The sequence below is a fragment of the Nyctibius grandis genome, chromosome 14 (genome assembly GCF_013368605.1).
Source record: "Nyctibius grandis isolate bNycGra1 chromosome 14, bNycGra1.pri, whole genome shotgun sequence".
NCBI lineage: Eukaryota > Metazoa > Chordata > Aves > Nyctibiiformes > Nyctibiidae > Nyctibius > Nyctibius grandis.
The window spans coordinates 15108252-15128851 of NC_090671.1; the positions used below are offsets into that span (position 1 = coordinate 15108252).

Consider the following 20600-nt stretch of genomic DNA (forward strand, 5'->3'; position numbering starts at 1 on the left):
GGCATTGCCTGTGCCCTGCGCGAGCCCATGCTGGCATCCCCCTGCCCCTGGAGCTGCTTCCCAGCCCCTGCCCCGCTCAGGCCTTCGGTGCTGCTGATGTTATTCCTTTGGCTGCTGTAGGGTCTGTGGGCCCCCGAGCTCCGGCGTCTCCCACCAGCTGTGGGCGATGCTCCTTGCTGTTGCTGCGGGACCCACCACGAGTGGGAGCGCACATCTGGACAGCTGTTGAGGAGCTTTAGTAGCAGGGTTGTCAGTGCAGGGCTGGGGGTTTCCTAAACGTGAGGCTGTCCTCAGGAACTAGGGATGAAGGAGAAAAGCCCCGTTCAGCGAGGCGGAGGGTAGCACACCAGCATCCACCATGGGATGGGGTCAGCCCATCCGTGCGGGCTCTGGGCAGTCGGAGCTCCCCAGCAGCAATCGGGGTGATCCAGCAGGCGGGGATTTGCCAGTTTTATTTGTTTCATAATAAATTTGTAGAAAAAAACTGAGAACTGCCCCTGGAACAGGCTATGGGCGAGCTGAGAAGCACCAAGAGCCAGGAAGAGTCGAGAGGAGATGAATTAAACACGGGCAGTGCTCTGTTGTGCTAACTGCCGGTGTGTGCAAACTCAGTTAAGACCTCGGGATTTAATAAGACAAGTTTGACAGTCAGAAAAGGTCAATATTGTTATTAAATGCTGTAAGGAGGCAGAGGGTGCCCTGTCAGCAGCAGGTAAGCAGGGGATTTGAAAAATCCCATCCTCCCCGGAGCTTGCTGCCACATGGTTTTGTTGGCTGGAGGATGCTTCCAGGTGAGCGGCATGAACTCGGCCACGGGAGCACAAGAGATGCTGTCGAGGGTGATGGTGGAGCAATAACCGGCCCTGCTGTTGGGGATGGGATGGGATGGGATGGGATGGGATGGGATGGGATGGGATGGGATGGGATGGGATGAACCTCCCTTCCTGACTCCCTTCCTGAAGGGAGGTTGTAGCGCAGTGGGAGTCGGCCTCTTCTCCCAGGCAACCAGCGCTAGGACCTGCCGCAAGCTTGGCCAGGGGAGGTTCAGGTTGGCCATTAGGAAGCATTTCTTCTCAGCAAGGGTCATTAGCCATTGGAAGGGGCTGCCCAGGGAGGTGGTGGAGTCACCATCTCTGGAGGGGTTTAAGAAAAGCCTGGCCATGGCACTTAGTGCCCTGGTCTAGTTGCCATGGTGGTGTCAGGGCAATGGTTGGACTCGATGATCCCAGAGGGCTCTTCCAACCTCATTGATTCTGGGATTCTGTGCTCGGCTGCTGGCGAGGGCTGGGGCTGCATCCCTGCTGCAGCAAGGTGCTCCTGAGGCCGCGCCAAGATATTTTACACGTGGATTTGTCCTTTGTGGAGGAGACGCGTGAGGGGCTGGAGGACGTTGTGTGGAGCGAAGTGTTAGCGGAGGATTTTTGTTACAGTTTCTGTAGCTCTGGGGTTTTCCAATTGTGTGCTCCTTCTCTGCAGGCCATAGCGGAGCTCTTCCAGGCGCTGGATCTGGAGAAGAGCAGCGTTGCCGTAGGACGCAGCCAGGTACGATGGCTCTGGGCTCTGCTTCTGCGTTGCTCTGGGTGCGTACGGGCACAGCCAGCCCCGTGCTGGGCACTGCCAGCTGCCCAGGGCTTCCCAGACTGGAGAGAAAGCCTTGAGAAAGCCTCTCCTCTGCTGCTCCCAGGGGGCTGGGAAACCGAGCCTCACTGGAAATCACAGCGAAGGCTCCTAATCCACATTTGAAAGCGTTACCCTGGGTAAACTGTGTATGTGATTATTGCAGTCTGGCCCCTCGTGGCATTAAAGTTCCTAATGACCTTTGATGGCTCATGGGGGTAAACGGGGCTTGGGCAGCTCATGGCTTTGCTGGGCTGGGGTTGACCCCGCTCAGCCGAGCAGCTGCGGGTGCAAGAGTTGTCACAGCAACAACGTTTGAACTTAGATGCAATAATCTCAAAGAAAAATTAATTTTGCATGTGTGCTTGGCTATAAAGTCTATACAGAAAGAATTCATGAAACAGTTCTGTGGAGAAAAATAACTTCTCTCCTGCGCGGTGCAGTTTGCAATTATCTCTTCCGTGAAACCCTCGTACTTAATCAATAGTGTGATAGCAGCTCCAGTCACATCTCGTTAGAGAGGAGTTAGTTTTGCCATTGCTTTGAGCATTGATTTTGTACTAGCGCCTAAAACTCGCTTGTGAAGTTAATACAGCCATTAATGAGACAATCAGATAGGTGCCGGAGCAATCATAGCGTTATCTCAAGAAAGTGACTTTCCTTGGAATTGTTCTTTGATTCAATTTGGCATTTTTAAAGCGCAGCTCTTCAAGCATGCCACCGCCTTCACCGCTGTAATTCAGTTTTTATTAAAGCTGTGTTATGCAAATGGTGGGGAGCTGTTGGCCCCATATCCCATGAGCTTCTCCGAGAGACGTCCTACCCTCCGAGATCGATACCGGCCTAAATTCGATGGCGTCAGCAAATCTGTATCATTTATGAGGTCTTTCTGACACGTTCAGTTGAAGAAAATGATGTGGTTAATTTTGTTTTTCCTATTGCACACTGGCACCCGCACACAGCGCGAGGGCCGGGCCCCGGGGGGCCCTGGGCAGCCCCATCCCGGCGATGCCCAGGAGCAGGAGGTGGAGGGGGTGGATGGAAGGTGCTCTCGGGGATGTGCAGCCATCCCGCTGCCCAGCTCGGGGAAGGGACACGGCTCCCTCTTGCTGTCCCCTCAGTGTCCCCAGGGAGGTCGGTGCCCGGTGCCTGCGTGGCAGGTTTCAAATCCCATCTTGGGGTGTGTAACCTCTGTTGCTTGCTGACAGGTTTTCCTGAAGCCAGGGGTCATCTCCAGACTGGAGAAGCAACGTGACAAGCTGATAGCCCACAAGATGATCCTCCTCCAGGCTGCTTGCAAGGGCTTCCTCAGCCGTCAGGAGTTCAAGAGGTTGAAGGTATCCATCCCACAGGCCTGGGGTACCCTGTGCCCACCAAAGCACGGGCTCTGGCTGCTGCAGGGGCTCAGTGCTGCTGTGATATGGCCTGGAGCATCCAAATTACAGCTCTTCCCAGCGGAGCAGGCTGCTCCTCTGAAGGGTACCCGCTTTGCCCAGCCCCATGGGCAGCCCTGCGATGCCATGCTGCCAGCCCCTGCGGTGCAGAGCTCCTCTGCCACCTCATCCCTCTCCAGCCCAGTGCCCCAGCCTGGTCCTTCCTGGTGGGCTCGGTCGTGGCTGGGCTCGGGGCACTGCTGGCCTTGTCTCCCTCTAGATCCAGCGTCTCGCCGTCCGCTGCATCCAGAAGAACCTGGTGGTCTTCCAGGCGGTCAGGCACTGGCCCTGGTGGCAGCTGCTGAGCCGCGTGCGGCCCCTGCTCAGCGTCAGCCTCGCGGAGGGGCAGCTCCGGGCTAAAGAGGTGAGCACCAGGCGATGGGACGGGATGGGATGATATGGGACGGGATGGGACAGGATGGGGAGGGACAGGATGCTTCAGGGGCTCTGCCTGGTGGGTCGGTCAGATTGGAAGTCACTTCTGCCAAGGCAGATATGTTTTTCTGACCATCCAGATGTCGTCATCTGTTCTCAGCGCTGCATTTTTTTCCCCCCAAGTTATGTGTTTTGTAGAGCTGTGGAGGGAGAAATAACTCCCCTTCCTCCTTAGAGGGACAGTAGCAAATGCACCGTGTCCCTGCAGGGGAAGCCCTGTCCCAGGGCCGTGGCTGCCCCGCTGCCCTCCCTGGCCCCCCCATGAGCTCGCTGGGGCTGGGTGCACTGAGCTGAGCCCCTGGGGACAGGTGCCCCACACCAGTCCGTGGGGTGACGGATGAGATGAGCAGCTAAGCTCGTCCTTGACTCGGGTCCCTGCTCTGTGCTGTCACCAGAGCTGTGCTGGCTTCCATCTGGGAGATGGTAATGGGCACCTGCTGACCTGGGAGAGGCACCTCTCGCCCCCGCGCTGAGACCTGCGCTAAATTCTTAGTCCGTCTTCCTTGGCACCCTGCTCCTCCTCTTGCCTTAGTGAAGTTTTAACAAGATGTTTTCAGGCTGGTTCAGACGCAGTCAAAGCTGCCCAAGCCTCTGTTTCTCTCTCCAAACCCGCCTGGGATCCATCAGGCCCCGTCACCCCTTAACCTCTGTTTTTATCACAACTCTGCACGTTCTGCTTCTGCTCGCTGTTGGGCATCAAAGCAGGACACGGCTGCACCGAGCAGCTCTTCCTGCCCTCACGGTGAGGCTGCCTGAAAAAGAATCACAGAGAGCAAAGAGCCTTTGCAAGCGCTCTGTGATCGCCTGCCAGGGCCCCGAACGCTCCATGAGCGAAATTCAGGCGTTTGGCTGCTCATCCCGGGCCGTTGAGGTGTGCTTCTGTCTCACAAACGTGCTCTGTACAAGCACTGGAGCTGACGTTCCCTCCGATGAAATCCAGCTCGAGTCCTGGCAGTTTGCAGTGAGCAGCCTTCAAAGCTGCCTGGGAAATTGTATTAATAAGGCAGCTACGTCTCCCCTGCTTATTTTTAGCAGAAAATGAGATTTTTATGAATAAACTGGGGATGCCAGAGCTCTCCACGTGTGTTGTTTTGCAATCTTCCCTAGGAGGAGCTGGCGGCGCTGAGAAGGAAGCTGGAAAAATCGGAGCAGGCGTGCAGCGAGCTCAGGCAGAGCGCGGAGAAGCTGGAGAGCAAGGTAGAGCCCCAAGAAAGCCCCTGCCACAGCCCCACTTGGTCGAGTCGGAAATTAAACTGGATTGGGATAAATCTGAGCCCCAATTCCATTGCAGAAGGAATGACCAGAGCTGGAGGGGGGTCTGCGCAGGACCCGGCAGCTGCGGGGTCCCTGCTGGGTGGGATCCTGCCTGCCACAGCGATGGGTCCTCCTGGGTCTGCACCCAGAGAGCAGCCCAGCCGCCCCGGGGATGTCCCCAGGGAAAGCCTCACGTCCCCGCCAGCAAGGACAGATGTCACCTTGCGCTGCCACCAGCACGGCGTGCGAGGCCGGGAAGCGGCTGTGGGAATGTCCTCCCTTGTGCTGACGAAGGGCTGTAATTATAACGGGGGGTCACACGCCGATGTGCCGTGTTCCCACTGGCTCCCCGACCCCTGCAGACACCAGAAGTGACTCAGTGTCATGGGACGAATGCTGACACCAAGGACACAGGAGAAGTGTCCTGCCTGTCCCCTGGCTCCCAGCGTGACCCCACCATGCTTGTGGGGTGAAGGGACTTTGGGAGCACAGTGGGGGGACCACGTGCATCCCTGGCTGGCCCTGTGTGGGGTCCCCCCGGGGCGCGGTTGCAGCTGGGGTTTCGTTAAGCACCGGGAGGAGAAGGAGCTCCCCAGTTTGCTCTGAACACCCTGAGTTTCCCCGGCTCGCCGGGCTGTGGGCTGGGGGTGATGCTGCAGCTCTGCTTAACGGTACCACCAGCCCCCAGGGCCAGGGCCCCCCTTCTGCATGGGAAGCAGCTAAAGGTGATTTAGCTTAAGCTCTGTGTTAAAAAACGACACCCGTGAGGCCAGGACTGCTGAGACCTAGGAAAATGCTGTCTGCCCAGGGAAAGAAAACCTGTGGGGTTTACTTGACTCCGTGTTGCCCCCCCAGATCATCGACCTGACGACGGAGCTGTCGGATGAGCGGTACAAGGGTGACGTCGCGTGCCGGGTGCTGGACGGGGAGCGGGCAGAGAGGCTGCGGGGTGCCCGCGAGCTGCAGGAGCTGCAGGTGGGGGAGCCCTGAGCCGCGGGGCTGTGCCGGTGGCGATGCCACACTCTCGGCAAAGCCTTGCTGGAGCCGGGTCGAGCTGCTCCATTCCTTCCCCGTGTTTCCACAGAGCAAACATGACCAAGTGCAGAAGAAACTGGAGTCGGTGGAAAAGCAGCTGGAAGAGGCCCAGCAGCTGGTTCAGCTGCGCGAGATGAAGCTCAGTGGCTCTGGAGGAGGTAGGGGCGTCTCTTCAGGGCGATGGGTGCTCTGGGTGTCCGGCACGGCCCCCCAGCCGGGCAGCACAGCCTCTTGCAACGGGCAGAGGTTTGCCCCCCTCAAGCAGCGCTGTTCCCCCAGCCCCTGGCCACCCCAGGGTGCTTTTGGCACCCCATCATTCTGCACTAGTCCAGCGGGAGCTGGCAGCGACAGCTCGGTCGCACTCAGCTCAGGGCTGAGGATGTGGGCAGGGGTCTGCCTGGGGGCACTGCGGGCGCTCGCTGGCACTGCCTGGCACTCCCCGCAGCTCCGAGTGCGCCTGAAGCGTGTTTTGGGGTGATGAGGAGGCTGCTAAGGCGCAGGTGGGGTGGGATGAGCACGCACTAAGGTGGGGGTAGATGTGCCACGTGAACCGGGGCAGCCCCGGGCGCACAGGGCAGAGCTGCGCCCCGCGGGCTCGGTGCTGGCGCTTGTGGCATACGGGTGCCGTTGCGCCGTTGCGCACTCGCCCACCCGACCCTGGCTGAGCACCCACCCGGCGCCTCGGGGTCTCCCCATTCGCAGAGGACGAGTGGCACGTGCGCTTCGACTGCGCGCAGACGGAGATCGCCTTCCTGCGGAAGCGGCTGGCGCAGCTGGAGGGGCGGCTGGCGTCCGAGCTGGGCGCCAGGACGGAGCTCGAGCAAAAGGCAAGTGCTGCTGGGTGCAGGAGGGGACAGGGGGAGGGCTGCTGCCAGAGCCCCTCGGCCTCTGCCCGCTCCCAGGGCAGGCGAAGCTTCGTAGGGCTGAGGCTCGGCGATTTTTTCTTTTCAGCAAGGGTCATTAGCCATTGGAAGGGGCTGCCCAGGGAGGTGGTGGAGTCACCATCTCTGGAGGGGTTTAAGACAAGACTGGCCATGGCACTTAGTGCCCTGGTCTAGTTGCCATGGTGGTATCAGGGCAATGGTTGGACTCGATGAGCCCAGAGGGCTCTTCCAACCTCTGTGATTCTGTGATGCAGCTACTTGCTGCTGATGCTCTCGCTGACTAAGGGGAACCGGCTGCTTTCTGCTGGTTTGGCAATAAATGCACCAAAGCTTCCTTCAAGCTTAAAAAAGTCACTTCTGCACCAGAACGTGGCAAAATTCAACCTTGGTCAAGCGTGAGTGCGAGCACAGGGTGGGAAGCTGTGGGGTGGGCAGGGGCTCAGCGGTGGGTCTTGGTGTTGCTCTGGCTTTTGGATGCTGGACGGGGTTGTGCTGGCACCATCTGTCCCGCAAAGAGCTGCTGATGTGAAGGGCTGGCAGCTCCCGAGCTTTGCCGTGAGGAGGGAAAAAGCCGAAGTGCCTGGGAGTCAGGTCACTTCCCCTAAGGATAACATAAAGAAATGAATATTGTTCACAGTACATTAAAAAGTAATAAGAAAAGCAGCCCCGTCTTAGGAGCTTGGGTGAAGCAAACCAGCCCATTTGCTTTCAGACAGTTAGTTTGGAATTACAGGCTTCATTAATGCAAGATTTTGCTTATTTAAAGTCAGTCCTTAATGACTCCGTGCTGTGGCTGCCGAGAGCTCTGCGGGTCTCTCTGTCCCAAACATGATCCAGCTCGTTCGGTCCAGGCGCTGCCCTTAGCAGAGGGCCCAGGCGTCTGCCCCGGGGCAGGAGGGCTGGGGTGCTGCGGCACACGGGAGGGTGCCTGCAGGGTGCGGGGTGCGTGTGCCGGGGGGACCCTCACCGCTCCCCTCGCCTCTGCCCGCAGCTCGGCGAGGTGCAGGCGGCGCGGGAGGCGGCCGCGGCAGCGGCGCAGCAGCTGCGGCGGCGGTGCCGGCGGCTGGCCGGGGAGCTGGAGGACGCGCGGGTGCTCGCCGAGAGCCAGCAGAGCCGCAGCCACGAGCTGGAGAAGAGGCAGAAGAAGTAAGGCTGGCGGGAGCACGGGGAGGGCTGGGGGTGCTTGGGGTGGCTTTGGGTGAGGAGCCACTGGAAGGGCTGCTGCTTCCAGCAGTGTCTACTGCTGGAGGTCACACCAAGCCGGGAGGTGGTTGTTACACCCCGTTGCTGTGTGGCTGTAACACGCTTCCACGTCAGAGATCAATCCCAATGCGGTGCTCGGTGGCACCGTGGGGACGGCTGCCCGGGGTCGGAGAGCACGCTGGCTCCGCGCCGCTGGGTGCAGACCTGCATGACGTGACGTGTGTGTCCCGCTCCAGGTTTGACCTGCAGTTAGCCCAGGCCCTGGGGGAGTCTGCCTTCGAGAAGAGCCTCCGTGAAAGGGTGTCACAGGAGAACACCAGCATCCGATGGGAGATGGGCAAACTGCAGCAGAGCTTAGAGGTAAGAGGGAAACACCCCCCTTGGCTGCGTTACACCCTGTGTGGGGAGCAGCTCTCGGAGCAGAACCGTTAGTGCAATTAGAGCAGAGGCAATCAGGCACAAACCAGCAGCTTGATTGCAGTTTCTTTTAGCGCAGTTCTGGGATGTGCCTGATGTATTTCAATAACTTTATCCTCTGCCAGAAGAAAGGCTGTCGTGTTTTACAAGTGATGCCCATCCCGTGGTTCAGCTAATTAGTCCCACTGTCATTTTTACTGAAGTCACTTGTTTTCTTCACGCCTCCACCCGCACTCTCACCTGCAAGAAGCCGCAGGACACTGCCCCTGAGGGACAATGCTGCACCGGGCGCCCGTCGAGCCCCCCGCAGCGGCAGGGGCACGGTGTGATGGGGCCAAAAGGCGGCTGCCAGCCGTCCCAGGCAGCGGGGGCTGCGGGGGACCCCCCTAGGGGACAGGGGGAAGGTGAGGTCAGGAGCAAAACCAAGAGGGAAAGGATCGCTCGGGGCTCATGGTGGGGAGGGGGCTCACGGTGGGGAGGGGGCTGCTGCCTGCCACTGCTCCGGGGTGCTTCTGCTGGTGCCGTTGGCAACAGCCCGGGTTTTAGGAGCGGGGTGCTTGTGCCAGTCCCCTCTCCCCCACGTGCCGCTCTGCCCTGCCGAGCAGCAGAAGGAGGCGGAGGTGGCCAGCCTGGCCCAGCGGGCGACCGTGCTGGCCGGCCGGGTGCAGGAGCTCAGCACCCCCAGCGCCCTGGACGCCCGCGCCGTGCCCGCGCTCAGGAAGCAGCTCTGGGAGCTGGAGGCCAGCGCCGCCGAGCAGCGGAAAGAGCTGGAGCGGCAAACGGCCGCCGTCGAGCACCTGGAGCAGGTGATGCAGCGCGGGCTGGGGGTGCTGGGGATGCTCGTCCCTGCGCCGTCCTTGTCCCTCGGGACTGTCTGAACCGCCGTGTGTTCATCCTGCAGCTCCACCAGCGGCTGGAGCTGGAGATAGAGCGGATGAAGCAGATCCACCAGAAGGAACTGGAGGACAAGGACGAGGAGCTGGAGGACGTGCGGCAGTCCTGCCAGAGGCGGGTAGGTGGGTGCATGTGGGGGGACAGTGCTGGGCGCTCCCCGGGGCTCCCCCTGCCCGCAGGGCAGAGCAGGAGCCGTTCCCGGGGAGCAGCGGGGTGGGCGAGCGCTGCTTCCCCACCACCAGCCCAGTATGAGCCCCGGCACAGCCCCGGGGGGCAAACTCAGGGTGTGGGTCAGGTGTGAGGGGCTGTGGAGGAACGGTGCGTGAGAGCCACGTGTGATGCAGTGCATGGGCACGGTGCTCCCAGTAACACCAGCATCGCCCCTAGGGCACCAACTGCAGCCAGCCAAGGCTTCGTGTTTGGTGATAATGAACAGAAAATGAACAGAAAACGCGGCTGTGAGGCTGGTGGAATGCAAACACGAATTCCAATTTCTCTGAAATCCCCAGGGCGTTTGATCTGGAGCCTTCGAGGTAGCAGCCAGCTGCTGTTAGGCCTGGGGCGTACTTGGGTGTTGATAGCGAATTAACATTGCTGAGGCTTAACGAAGCGGTCGGCGGGGCTTTGCGTGTGCTATTTTAGGAAGGCAGGACAAATGGGAAGGTGAACGAGGCAATCTCTGCTCCTGCCAGCACGTAGCCGTGCCCTAAGCCGTGAGGCTCCGGGGGCTGCCTCAGGGTCCTGCGGTGCTGCCCCTCTCCTGGGTGGGAGATGCCGTGCCCATGGGGTGTCGTTCATCCTTTCTCTCCCTCACCCTGCGTGGCCTGAGTGTTATTTTCCAAATGAGTAAATGGCAGAGACACTCTGGAGAGCAACTGATATTTAGCAGCCTGCTCCTGTTCCCTGTTTAAACCCAGTTTCTGAGCAGCAGCTGGGGGTGCAGGGAGGGCTGCGGGGAGCTGTGCCAGGGACGCAGCCTGGCACGGCCGCTCCTGCGGGCACAGCTGCTTGCGAGGGGAGGAGCGGGCTCTGAAGCAGGCTGGCTCGCTTCGTTAGCATGGTTCCACCACCCCCTGCCCAGCTGGACATGCTGGACCTCGCCGAGCTCTGCGATGCCACCCTGGGTCCAGCTCCCTCCTGCAAAGCACCTGCCCTTGCCCGGGTCCCTGCAGGGTGCAGGGCTTTGGCAGGGGGTGGCCAGGCTCTGAGCTGGGCTTGTTTCTCGCACACAGCTCCGGCAGCTGGAGGTGCAGCTGGAACAGGAGTACGAGGAGAAGCAGATGGTGCTGCACGAGAAGCAGGACCTGGAAGGACTCATCGCCACCCTGTGTGAGCAGGTAAGGGGACGGTGCCCGGCCCGGGGCCAGCCTGGCAGGGCTGCCAGCGGGGAGGAGCATGTTCTGCTCTGCTCTGGGTGCTGTGACCTCCGGCCAGCCCAGCTCAGCACGCTGCCCGTGAAAAAGGGAGCAGAGGGGGCAACAGCTCGGTTGGTCACGTACGTGCAGCTGGCGGTGACACCCTCCGTCCCTCGCCTCTTCCCCACGCTGGTGTTTTCCTGGGGGCCAGGCTAACCAGGACTAACCCTGGAGCAGCTCCAACCACCCAGAAAAGCAGTTTATCAGATTCTGCTCTTTGCAGAGGAATTCTGTCCCAGACACATTTGTTGAACAAATCCTTTGTCACTCCCTAATGTGTCTGTGGCAGTGATTGAAACACACATAATGGGAAGAGCACACACAGCTGCTCCCTGCTAAATTGGAAGGGGAGGGGCTGGACGCAGCCTTATTGAGCAGCATTTATGGGCTTGGGCATCACTTAGTGTGGCCGAGCAGCCCGGCCCGGAGGCTGCCGCATGCACCAGCTCCTGCTCAAGGAGCTCTGGTGACCAAGCAAGGTCCCGCCTGGCCCTTCCCCAGGGCCACGGTGCTGCCAGGGCTGAGGACAGGACCAGCCCGGTGCGTTCAGCGGTGCCATCTCCGCCACCATCTCATGACCCCCTCGCACGGCAGCTCACCTCGCACCCCGGGAGAGGGGTGCTGGTCAGCTGGGGTTGTGGTAATTAAGCACTCATCCTCCGGCCGTTGGCACGAGCCAGCTGGGTTTCACCTTTCCCCGGGCTCGGCGCTTGCGTGTGTTCATCACACGGGATGGATCGGGGAGCTTTGCAGCGCTGCGATGGTGGGCATATTTCAAGGAGACACAAAATGGTCTGACAAGGCTTATCCATAACGTCCCCCCAGCTCCCGGCTTATGAAATGTTTTGGGAACTGTCAGAATAAATCTTGCTGTATAAAAGCAGGGTATTATTATAACTGCCTCTCGGTCCGAGACGTCCCTCTTGTTCGGTGAGGAGAGCTAAGATGGATGAGGAGGCAGCAGGAGCTGCACGGAGCAAGGCCAGGGTGGCTCTCGAGGAGGGGCACCTTCTCCTCCCCAGGACTGTCCCCAGGCAGCCCCCAGCCCCCTCAGGGGTGAAGGGGAGAGGGGACAGTGCAGCTGGGGACGGCTGTGGTGTATGGGAGACACAGCCGGAGCCTTGAAAGCAGCTATTGAGTGAAATCCTGGCTTTGTAACGGGCTGCGATGGTGGGAGGAGGCAGCAGCGGCCGCTTCCAGCTGCGGTACAAAATCCACGGGCTGTGGTGGTGGACAGAGCCCGAGCTGCGGGAGGGGGATGCTGAACGGCGCCCGGGATGCGGGCTGTGGGGACAGCGGGGACAGCGGCAGGGCTGGTATAAACACCGTCTGATGGGCAGGGGCAGCGTGCTTCAGAGCAGTTCATTAAAAAAGGGAAAATAAAAGCCAGCCAGAAAACTAATTAAGGAAATGGAGATGCCCACGATTTCTGGCTCCAGTAAATGCCAGCCAGCTCTAAACCAGGTTACAAGGTCAAATCCGCGCAGTTAATTTTAGCCAGTAAACAGAAAAATAGGAGAACGGGTTTGAAACAAGAAGAGCTGTGGAGAACAGAGTAAATGGAAAACGCTCTTACACTTCAATGGGTCTGAAATCAAGCACTGAAACCATGCCCGTGTTTATTTGGTGTTTTTCTAATTCCTTTACCCTCGTAACCATGGTTGCTCTCAGCTTGAGGGGGGAGTGTAGAGGGTTTTTTTTAAGGTGCTTCCTACATCCATCCCTTCTTCAAAAGGCGTCAGAGTTAACGTGGTGACACCACGCTGCCCGGGACGAGCCTCCAAACCCACCCAGCGGTTATTTCCCCAGCACTGCTGGGGGTTCACACACGAGGGGTTGCTGCCTCCCACCGCGGTCGGCCTCGGCCGTGTCCCTCCACGCTGTCGGGGACTCCAGACACTTTGCATTACAGATGTGTAAATAACTCCCTAATGAAGCTTTCCTCAGCAGCATTTTGGGTTTTTTTTCTCTTTCCCCTTCGGGCTTCCTCCTGCCTTTCTTGCTCTTCTCCCCAAAGGGGCAGAGGGATTTTTTTCTGGCTTTTTTTCCTTTCACGCGATGGCTTTTACATTTTCTGTGCCAGCCCTTGGCGCAGATGCTGGACCTGCATCTTCTGGCTCTGCCGCTCTCTGACCCGACCCCTCGGCCAGGCTGGTTTCCCAGGGGGGTGGCAGTGCCCGGTGGCTGTGAGGACAGGACGCTATGGCTCTGGGGACCCACAGTGCCCACCCGTGCCCCCCGGTCAGGCTGTCCCTCTGTCCCTGGGGGTGGCTCGCTGGGCAGGCACGTGGAGATGGAGACCGGGGTGAGCAAATGTTTTCAGAGGAACAGCTTTCTGGTGGGGAAAAATGTGGTGCTTTGGTGGAATCTGCTAGTTTTAATGTCCACAAAATTTATTTTCTCCCTTTCATTTAGCTATTGAATTATTTTTTTTGATAGAGGGAAAATTGTCATATTTATATATAGATATTTAATATCTTCTTGCATCCTGACTTCAGCATTACCAAAATATTTCCCTATTCCCAAATTTTGTGGGGAATGCCTCGGGGTGGCACGGAAAGGTCCGACAGAGGTTTTGCAGGGCTCAGGACACCCTCTCTCTCCCCTCCCCAGATCGGCCACCGTGACTTCGACGTGGAGAAGCGGCTGCGGCGGGACCTGCGGCGGACGCGCGCGCTGCTGGCCGACCTGCAGCTGCTGCTGGCCACCCCCGGCGAGCCCAGCGCCGGCACCCAGGACCTGGAGCGGCTGCGCAAGCAGGTGGGTGCCCTTCACCTCGGCTCAGGGGAAGCTGTGAGAAGTACTTACGACTCTCCTGGGTTTGGTTGTGTGTGGGGTGAGCGGTGACCCGGTGCTGGGTGAGCATCCGCCGCCCAGAAGTGCCCCTCGCACTGCCGAGGGGCTCCTTGTAAGCAGCACCTCTCTGTGATTAAGCCAACAGTGGTTAAGTATTTTTTCCCTTTTTTTCCCCGCAGCCCCGTTAATTACCTTCTGTTCAGGCGTTTTCTATCTGCCTCATCAGGAGCGCCAGCGGCGCTGGGCTCGGCGGGCGTTGCCATAGGGATGCGGGCGCAGGGAGCGCGGTGGGTTTGCCGTAGGTGAAGCGCAGACACCCCGGGTTCACAGGGTGCAGGTGTGTGCCACGCTTGTGCCCACCGGGCTGGGGATGGCCTCAGCCCCAGGGTGAGCTCGGGGTCCCTGCCACGGGACAGGGTGGCTCAGGGCTGTCCACCCCGGGGCTGGCCGTGCACGTGCATCCCGCGATGCCCAGCGCCGGGGCTGAGATAACAGTGCTGGTCCTTGGAAACTGCTCAGTAATTAATCTGTGCTGTACATTTCCCCTGGAAACAAACTAATCGGGAGGCATGAGTGATTCCAACAACATCCATATATAATTGAGATAATAGTTCTGCATAAATAACAGCTGTGAGCAGCAGCTGTTCCCACCTGCGCCGAGGCAGAAGGGGAAGGTGAGCTCGGCCTGACGTGGCCAACAGAGTGCCCATGTCCATGCCCGTGCCCATCCCCATGCCCATGTCCATCCCTGTGCCACTGACCTGGACAGCCAGGGCAGGAGATTGCTATGCCCGGGGCAGGCAGCAGGAATGGCCATTTTTGGCACTCATGAGTTCTCTCTTAAACATTACTGAGCGAATGCTGTAATGCCACAGATAACAATTCATCCCTCAGTATTTCCTGAATCCCACTTCGGGGCTGGAGACAATGCACAGCCCCTGCTTTGCTCTTGCCCAGCCCCTGGCACTCTCAGTCGGGTGATTTGTGGCCGTTGGGCAGGGCCCTACGCTCGGCGCCGGAGCTCGCTGCAGTGGGCTGATGCCATGGGACCTCTTCCACGTGCTGATCCGAGGGACCAAGCAGCCGTGCCCAAGTGTGCAGGGCTGGCAGCCCCAAGGACTTAATATCCCCTCAGCTCTTTGGCTGAAGGAGAGGAAAAACAATTCTGTGCAAATTCATGGCTCACGTTTTGCACTGACTGCCTCTCCCACAGGATGCAAACGTGAGCTGCGGTGCTTAGACCCAGCTTAGGATCTTTTCTCAAAGTCCGGGGCAGCAGCCACTGTGGGGTACCTGGGGTGCCTGCACCGTGGGACAGGAGCTCTACAAGCTGGTCACAGCATCTCATGGCAGAGGGAGCAACTGCGGCCACCGCAGCGATGCTGGGATGCTCGCTCTGCCCGGCCAGCGTGGCCATCCCCGTGGCATCCAGCCCCATCTCGCCAGGGGAATAGCTCCTTGTTCCCTGGCAGCTGGGTCCCCGCAGCACGTCAGGCTCGGGCAGGGGGTTGCTTTCTCTTGCCTGTGTCTGCGGTGCCGTACGGTCCATCCCCAGCTCCCGTGGCGGGTGCCTCTGCCCGGCCGCCTGGCGCTCTGGAGGAGGAGAGCAGAAAGCCTCAGTATCGGGGATACTTGTGCTGCGCCGCCAACGCTGCGGCTGCGTGCGTTACAAATGCCTCATGATTGTGCCCTCCTTTAAATTGAAGCCATTTCTAATGGCATTCGTGACGCCTTTCTCAAAAGCCAAACGCATCCTACCACCAGCCCACAAACCTCCGCAAGGATGAAAACTTTGCTAAAATGCTACATTTCCGTTAATCAGAACCCATATGGCTGGAAATACGGCATTGTTTCTTAATAAGGCTGCAGCATCCCTCTTACGCAGGTATTTAACAGATGGTGTAGCACAGCAAACTAATGCTGTTCAGAAGTTCATGCATTATGCATTTTTGGGGGGGGTGATTTCAGTTTATCCTTCCCAAGTGGGAAAATTCCATTACACAAAGTGAAAGGGAAGCTGGTGTTTAAGGAGAGGTCCTGGAGATGCGTTTGTCACAGAATCACTGAGGTTGGAAGAGCCCTCTGGGATCATCGAGTCCAACCATTGCCCTGACACCACCATGGCAACCAGACCAGGGCACTAAGTGCCATGGCCAGGCTTTTCTTAAACCCCTCCAGAGATGGTGACTCCACCACCTCCCTGGGCAGCCCGTTCTCTGTGATTAAGCTATCTGGAGATTTAGTGTAATCACAGCAGGGGAAAGGCCAGTCCCAGGGGCTGGTTGTGGTCAGGGCTGCTTCTGAGGAGCCCGAAGCTGGGCGGGAGGAAAAGCCCTTGGCCATGAACCCAGCCGTCAGCCTGGTTGGCACCTTTGTGTCCCAGCAGCTATCGCACGGGTCATTTCAGGAGCAGCTGCCCAAGCTTTATGCAAAACATAAAGGCTGTTTTTCAGCTGGTGGAAGAGAAGCAAACCCAGCACGGGACTGGGCATGGGAAGTGAGCAGCAAGCTGGAGGGTTTAGTATTCTTTTTCATAAAGAAAAGAAAGAAACCCAAGCGGGCAAAGGAAGGAACTGGATGTTCAGGTACAGCCTATGGAAACTCCTCCGTCCTGGCGGTGTGAGGCTGTGGGATGATGCTGCATCTCCAGATGTTTGCAGCTCATTTAAGTTCGTTGTAGTCTTAATGGCTGAGCTATGAAAACCAAGAGCAAATTAGCATTTATAAATGTGATATTTCATGTGTATTTGCAAATGCAATTTATGCCACATGAAAAGCCCATTTGCAAACTCCGAATCGTGAATTGCTCTAATCAGGAATTACGTGTAATTCACATAATTTTGCAAATTAATGATCCCAGCTCTACCTCACCAGGGCAGAGGGTGGATGTGCAGATCGAGGAGCTCTGGGAGCGCAGTGTAAACCGGCGTGGCTGTGCACAAGGGGAACAGCATAGTCAGCACGTGGTTTCTGCAGGCACCGAGCGCTCCCTTGATCATGATCTCCCTCGTTTTTTCCCAGTTGGAAGAGAGCGAAGCGAAGTGCGCAGAGGCCCAGAGGTCCCAGCAGACGGCGGCCCGGGAGCTGGAGAACTTGCACACGGAGCTGGAGACCCTCGGCAGAAACAAGACCCTGGTGCGTTCATGGAGATGGAGCCAGGGCTGGGGAGGTGGGAGGGCCGCGGCACAGCCCCACCTCCTGGGGTCTGACAGCAGTCGTCAGCTTTTTGACTAAATCAGCAATAATCAGCGTATTTACTAAATCACCCAGCTTCTGTGGGGACAACAGCCTCTTAATGGGTGCATAAAATCACTGCATGGGCGCAGCACCCCTCCAGTCCCCCTCTGCGGATACGCAGGGGCTTCCTTTGCCTCCCTCGGTGTGAACACGGGCTCGGAGGCTGCCTGGCGTGTCCCCAAGGATGCCACAGTGCTGGGCGATGGGTTCCCCGTGGGATGCACGAGCCAGCGGCCCCGTGGGTCCTCCCGCAGGTGGACGAGCAGCTGCAGCAGCTGCAGCACGAGAGAGCCGACCTCCTGAGACGCATCGATGAGGACCAGGAAGATCTGAATGAGCTCATGGCAAAGCACAAGGCTCTGATCGCCCAGGTAGGAGCCGGGGCAGGGGCAGCTGGGCAGCATCTCCCTCCCCAGGAGGGCACTTGGAAAACCCCACAGCCTGGCTGAGAGCAAAGGGCAGTCCCCAGGGGTGCACAGCAGGGGGAGGACCCCAGGAAGCAGATGCTGTGATGAGAGTCACAGCTCTGAGTCTTCTTTCAAGAGGTGTCTTGGCTTTAGTTTCAATAGTTGGGAAATCCTGTAGCATCTGCATCTGGCTCTTTTTCTATTCTTTCTTTCACTGTTTTCTCACTCAGAGCTTAAAAAGTGCTGGCAGACAGCCCTGGGGCTTTCAGCGCGATAGCCAGCCTCAGGCAGGCTCTCCCAAAGGCTGTGCCTGGAGCTGAGGGACCCCAAGGTTCATGGTGGGGCAGGCGGGGGCTGGCTGGTGTTACGGAGCCAGGAGTCTGTATCTGAAAGGACCCTGAGGAGAGAAATGACCTTGACAACATGGTTTCTTTTCTGATCTACAAATATGTGTTTCAAAAATTAGGAGAGTTGCATTGAGACAGAAAAATTAAGCTCCTTCAGTCCAGTGCAGGAGAGGCTCGCTGTTTTGGTGCTCCGGGCCCTGGGATCTGCTCTGAGCCCTGGGGTCTGCTCCCACTGCTGTGCTTTCTCCTTCCACAGTCGGCAACGGATATCGCTCAGATCCAGGAGCTGCAGACGCAGGTAGAGGATGTGAAGAAAGAGAAGCAGAGCCTTCAGGAGAAGGTAATTCCCCCCCCAGCCCGTAGCACCCAGCGCGGAGGAGCGAGAGCCATCCGGCCGTCCTCTGCTGTCTGTGCCCAGTGCATTGCCAGTGCCAGTCATGGGTGCCATGTTCTTGTCTGAAATGAGCCCAAGTCTCTACCCCGGGGGTTCAAAGCCATCTCTCCTTTGTAGGAGAGCCATCAGGTTCCTCTCCTCTTCCTGACGCGCTGCGTGTGCCCCCGAGGGCGGCACGGTGCAGCGGCCGCTGTCTGCCTGCCGCATGCCCGCAGCCCTGACCCGATGGGCAGGATGGGGCCGGGGGGCTCTGCCGGCAATGGCCTTGGGCTGGAGAAAGCTTTCCCTGGCCAGGCTCTCGGGACAGAGAGCCCTGCTTCTCCTTCCTCCCCTCCCGAGCTGCCGGTGCTGTGGCCGCGATGGGGCTGACCCTGGGCTGGGAGCCGGCGGGTGCTGCTGCCTCGCCTCTGCGGCTGCACCGACCCTCCTGGAGTGCGTGGATTTAATTTTAAACACATGAGTAATCCCATTAACTCAAGTGCTTTATTGGAGCGTAGCTAAGCTGCCCAGGGATCAGAAGCAGGACTCGCTCCCTCCCAGGCGGAGCGGGTGGTGCTTTAGAGACAGGCCAGATAAAAGGAGACAAATTCCCGTAGTTCTGGGTCAAATACAAAATCTGAACTACACTTGTACCGGGATCACTGAAAGGGCAGTTTGCTTTGGAGATCCCGGTGTAACGGCTGAAGAAACAACTCGGTCCAAGCAGCTTTTCACACAGGGGTAAACTCTGAATCTTTACGCCTGAAAGAGTGTGTGAGAAAAGCAAAAGTGACCCAGACACGTGCCGCCTCGCCAGCACGTTTTTCATGCAAAAATACATGTTTGTGTCGTGCATTTACTGCGTGACATAACAGCGGGGGATCCTTCGGGAAGCCGCAGGCGACGCTTTTCCGCAGGGCCCCGTCACCTTGGGAGCCACGCAAGGCCCGGGCGCACGTCAGCCACGGCGAGGGGCTGGTGGGGGAGCTGGGAGGAGGACGGGGCTTGTTTGGGGGATGAGGGGCTGGTGGGGGAGCTGGGAGTGGGACGGGGGGTGTGTGTGGGGCGAGGGGCCAGTGGGGTGGCTGGGAGGGGGCCAAGCGGTGCTAACGCGGCCTGTGCTCGCCCAGCTGCAGGCCGCGCAGGCCCGGGCAGCGCTCCTGGAGCAGAGCGCGCCCGCGCGTGCCGTCGTGAGCCGGCAGGAAGCCCGAATCCGCGACCTGGAGAGCCAGCTGGACTGCCAGGGCGTGCAGATGAAGCGCTTCGAGGTACGTGGAGGGGCCGCGGAGCCCCGGGGATGGCACTGCCTGTTGTGGGTGCAGAGCTGGGGTGCCTGGCTCTGTGGTGCACGTAGGGGAGGGAGTGCTCTCCACATCACTGGGTGCTCGTGGAGAGCTTCATAACTCCTCATCTCCATCCCCCTTGCTTGACCTCGCTCCCTCCTCCCCAGGTGCTGGTGCTGCGCTTGCGAGACAGCATCATAAAGATGGGCGAGGAGCTGGAGAAGGCGGCCGAGTCGGAGGCGCGGGAGAAGGAGAGCACCAGGTACTACCAGAGGAGGATGGAGGAGATGAAGGCTGACATGGACGAGCTGGTGCAGAGGGAGCTGGAGTCCAGCCGCCGGCGCGTGGAGCTGGTAAGGGGGTGCTGCCCCGCGGGCTCACGCAGCCCCGGGGCCATGGGGGGGTTTGCTGCTGCTGCAGGTCACCCCTCCCTAACCTGCAGTTGGCCCAAGGGTCCCAGATAAGTAATTTTCTGTGCGGTGCTGTGTGCGCCCTGTGTCTGGAGCTGGCCAATTCGCCGTTAGCCGGCCCCCACGCAGGTAAAGCCGTGCTTCCCAGGCTGCTCCCGCAGCTGCCCTGGGCTTTGCCAGTGCTGGGGTGTCAGGCTCAGCTTTGGCGAGCGGAGCTGGAGCGCTCAGAGGGGCAGGGAATTGCTTCGCGCCCCTCTGCCACCCCAAACCGTCGCACCGAAGCTGTTACCGAGGCACCTCGTGTCTCCATCGCGGGGCTGGCAGCCTGGGCAGTCCTTCTGCTCTGTGTTTTGTTCCAAGAAGGAGATTGCTTTGCTGGCTCAGCTCTAAGAAATGCCGAGAAGCAGCTCAGGTCATTCCCGCACCTCCTTGCGCTGGTTTTCCTCGTGCCGGGCAGACCCGCAGTGGGGCCGAGCGCTCCCCCGGGATGGGGGCAATGCCCTCTCCTCCTGCCAGCCCCCATGTGCCGAAAGCCGGCCTTGTGGCTCGGCGTGCCGGGGCTCAGCCCGAGCACCAGCTCCTCGTCGCACTCCTGGCCCTGGATAAATAACCCCCCCGCGGCACGGCAGCGTGTCAGACGGCGCGACAAGCAGCTGATGTGCTCTGTGTGCACACAAAGCCCCGACCAGATTTGGAGTACGGCAAAAATAGATTCACCTTCGTTTTACAGTCCTCTACGAGCATCCTTTTTCGTATTGTTTTTTTCCAGTAAACCAAAGGAAAGCCTTGCTTCCAAGCAGTAATTGAAAGATATTGCGTTTCTGCTGGCGGCACAGCAACATTAGAAGCAGTTATTTTATCAATAATCTTTTATTTAACAATCAAGGAGATTTCTGTGTTTATTCCGCCCTGAGGCTGCCAGCCTTTCTGAAGGGAATGGTGCTTCCGTGTGAGTTATTCCACCCACCCTGACTGTGCCAGGAGTGGGCTGTGTCCCTGCTCTGCCACCCTCAACCCTCCGTGCTCGCTCGCAGCGCTGGCTGCGGGGACACGCTGCCCCGGGCACAAAACGCGTCTCCCCTCCGGGTCAGAGTCACGCAGCCATCAATGCTCTTTGGAGTCAGGAGACTCTACAGCCAGGTGCTTTGCTGGGTGCCCCT

General features: G+C 59.0%; 1 protein-coding gene across 2 annotated transcripts in view; it reads left to right on the forward strand.

The window, feature by feature from the left end:
• The window catches only part of MYO18B (myosin XVIIIB), a 56969-nt gene that overhangs the window by 20944 nt on the left and 15425 nt on the right, over positions 1 to 20600 (forward strand). Inside the window, exons 22-39 of one of the 2 annotated variants that reach the window (XM_068412284.1) lie at positions 1477 to 1542; positions 2826 to 2954; positions 3271 to 3414; positions 4593 to 4682; positions 5595 to 5714; positions 5824 to 5932; positions 6477 to 6601; positions 7650 to 7804; positions 8098 to 8221; positions 8884 to 9084; positions 9180 to 9290; positions 10405 to 10509; positions 13201 to 13347; positions 16405 to 16518; positions 16875 to 16991; positions 17631 to 17714; positions 18878 to 19015; positions 19198 to 19383. In XM_068412284.1, the coding sequence (XP_068268385.1) occupies positions 1477 to 1542; positions 2826 to 2954; positions 3271 to 3414; positions 4593 to 4682; positions 5595 to 5714; positions 5824 to 5932; positions 6477 to 6601; positions 7650 to 7804; positions 8098 to 8221; positions 8884 to 9084; positions 9180 to 9290; positions 10405 to 10509; positions 13201 to 13347; positions 16405 to 16518; positions 16875 to 16991; positions 17631 to 17714; positions 18878 to 19015; positions 19198 to 19383 (2265 nt within the window). The remainder of the gene's footprint in view (positions 1 to 1476; positions 1543 to 2825; positions 2955 to 3270; positions 3415 to 4592; positions 4683 to 5594; positions 5715 to 5823; positions 5933 to 6476; positions 6602 to 7649; positions 7805 to 8097; positions 8222 to 8883; positions 9085 to 9179; positions 9291 to 10404; positions 10510 to 13200; positions 13348 to 16404; positions 16519 to 16874; positions 16992 to 17630; positions 17715 to 18877; positions 19016 to 19197; positions 19384 to 20600) is intronic. The other variant, XM_068412285.1, reaches the window with a different exon arrangement.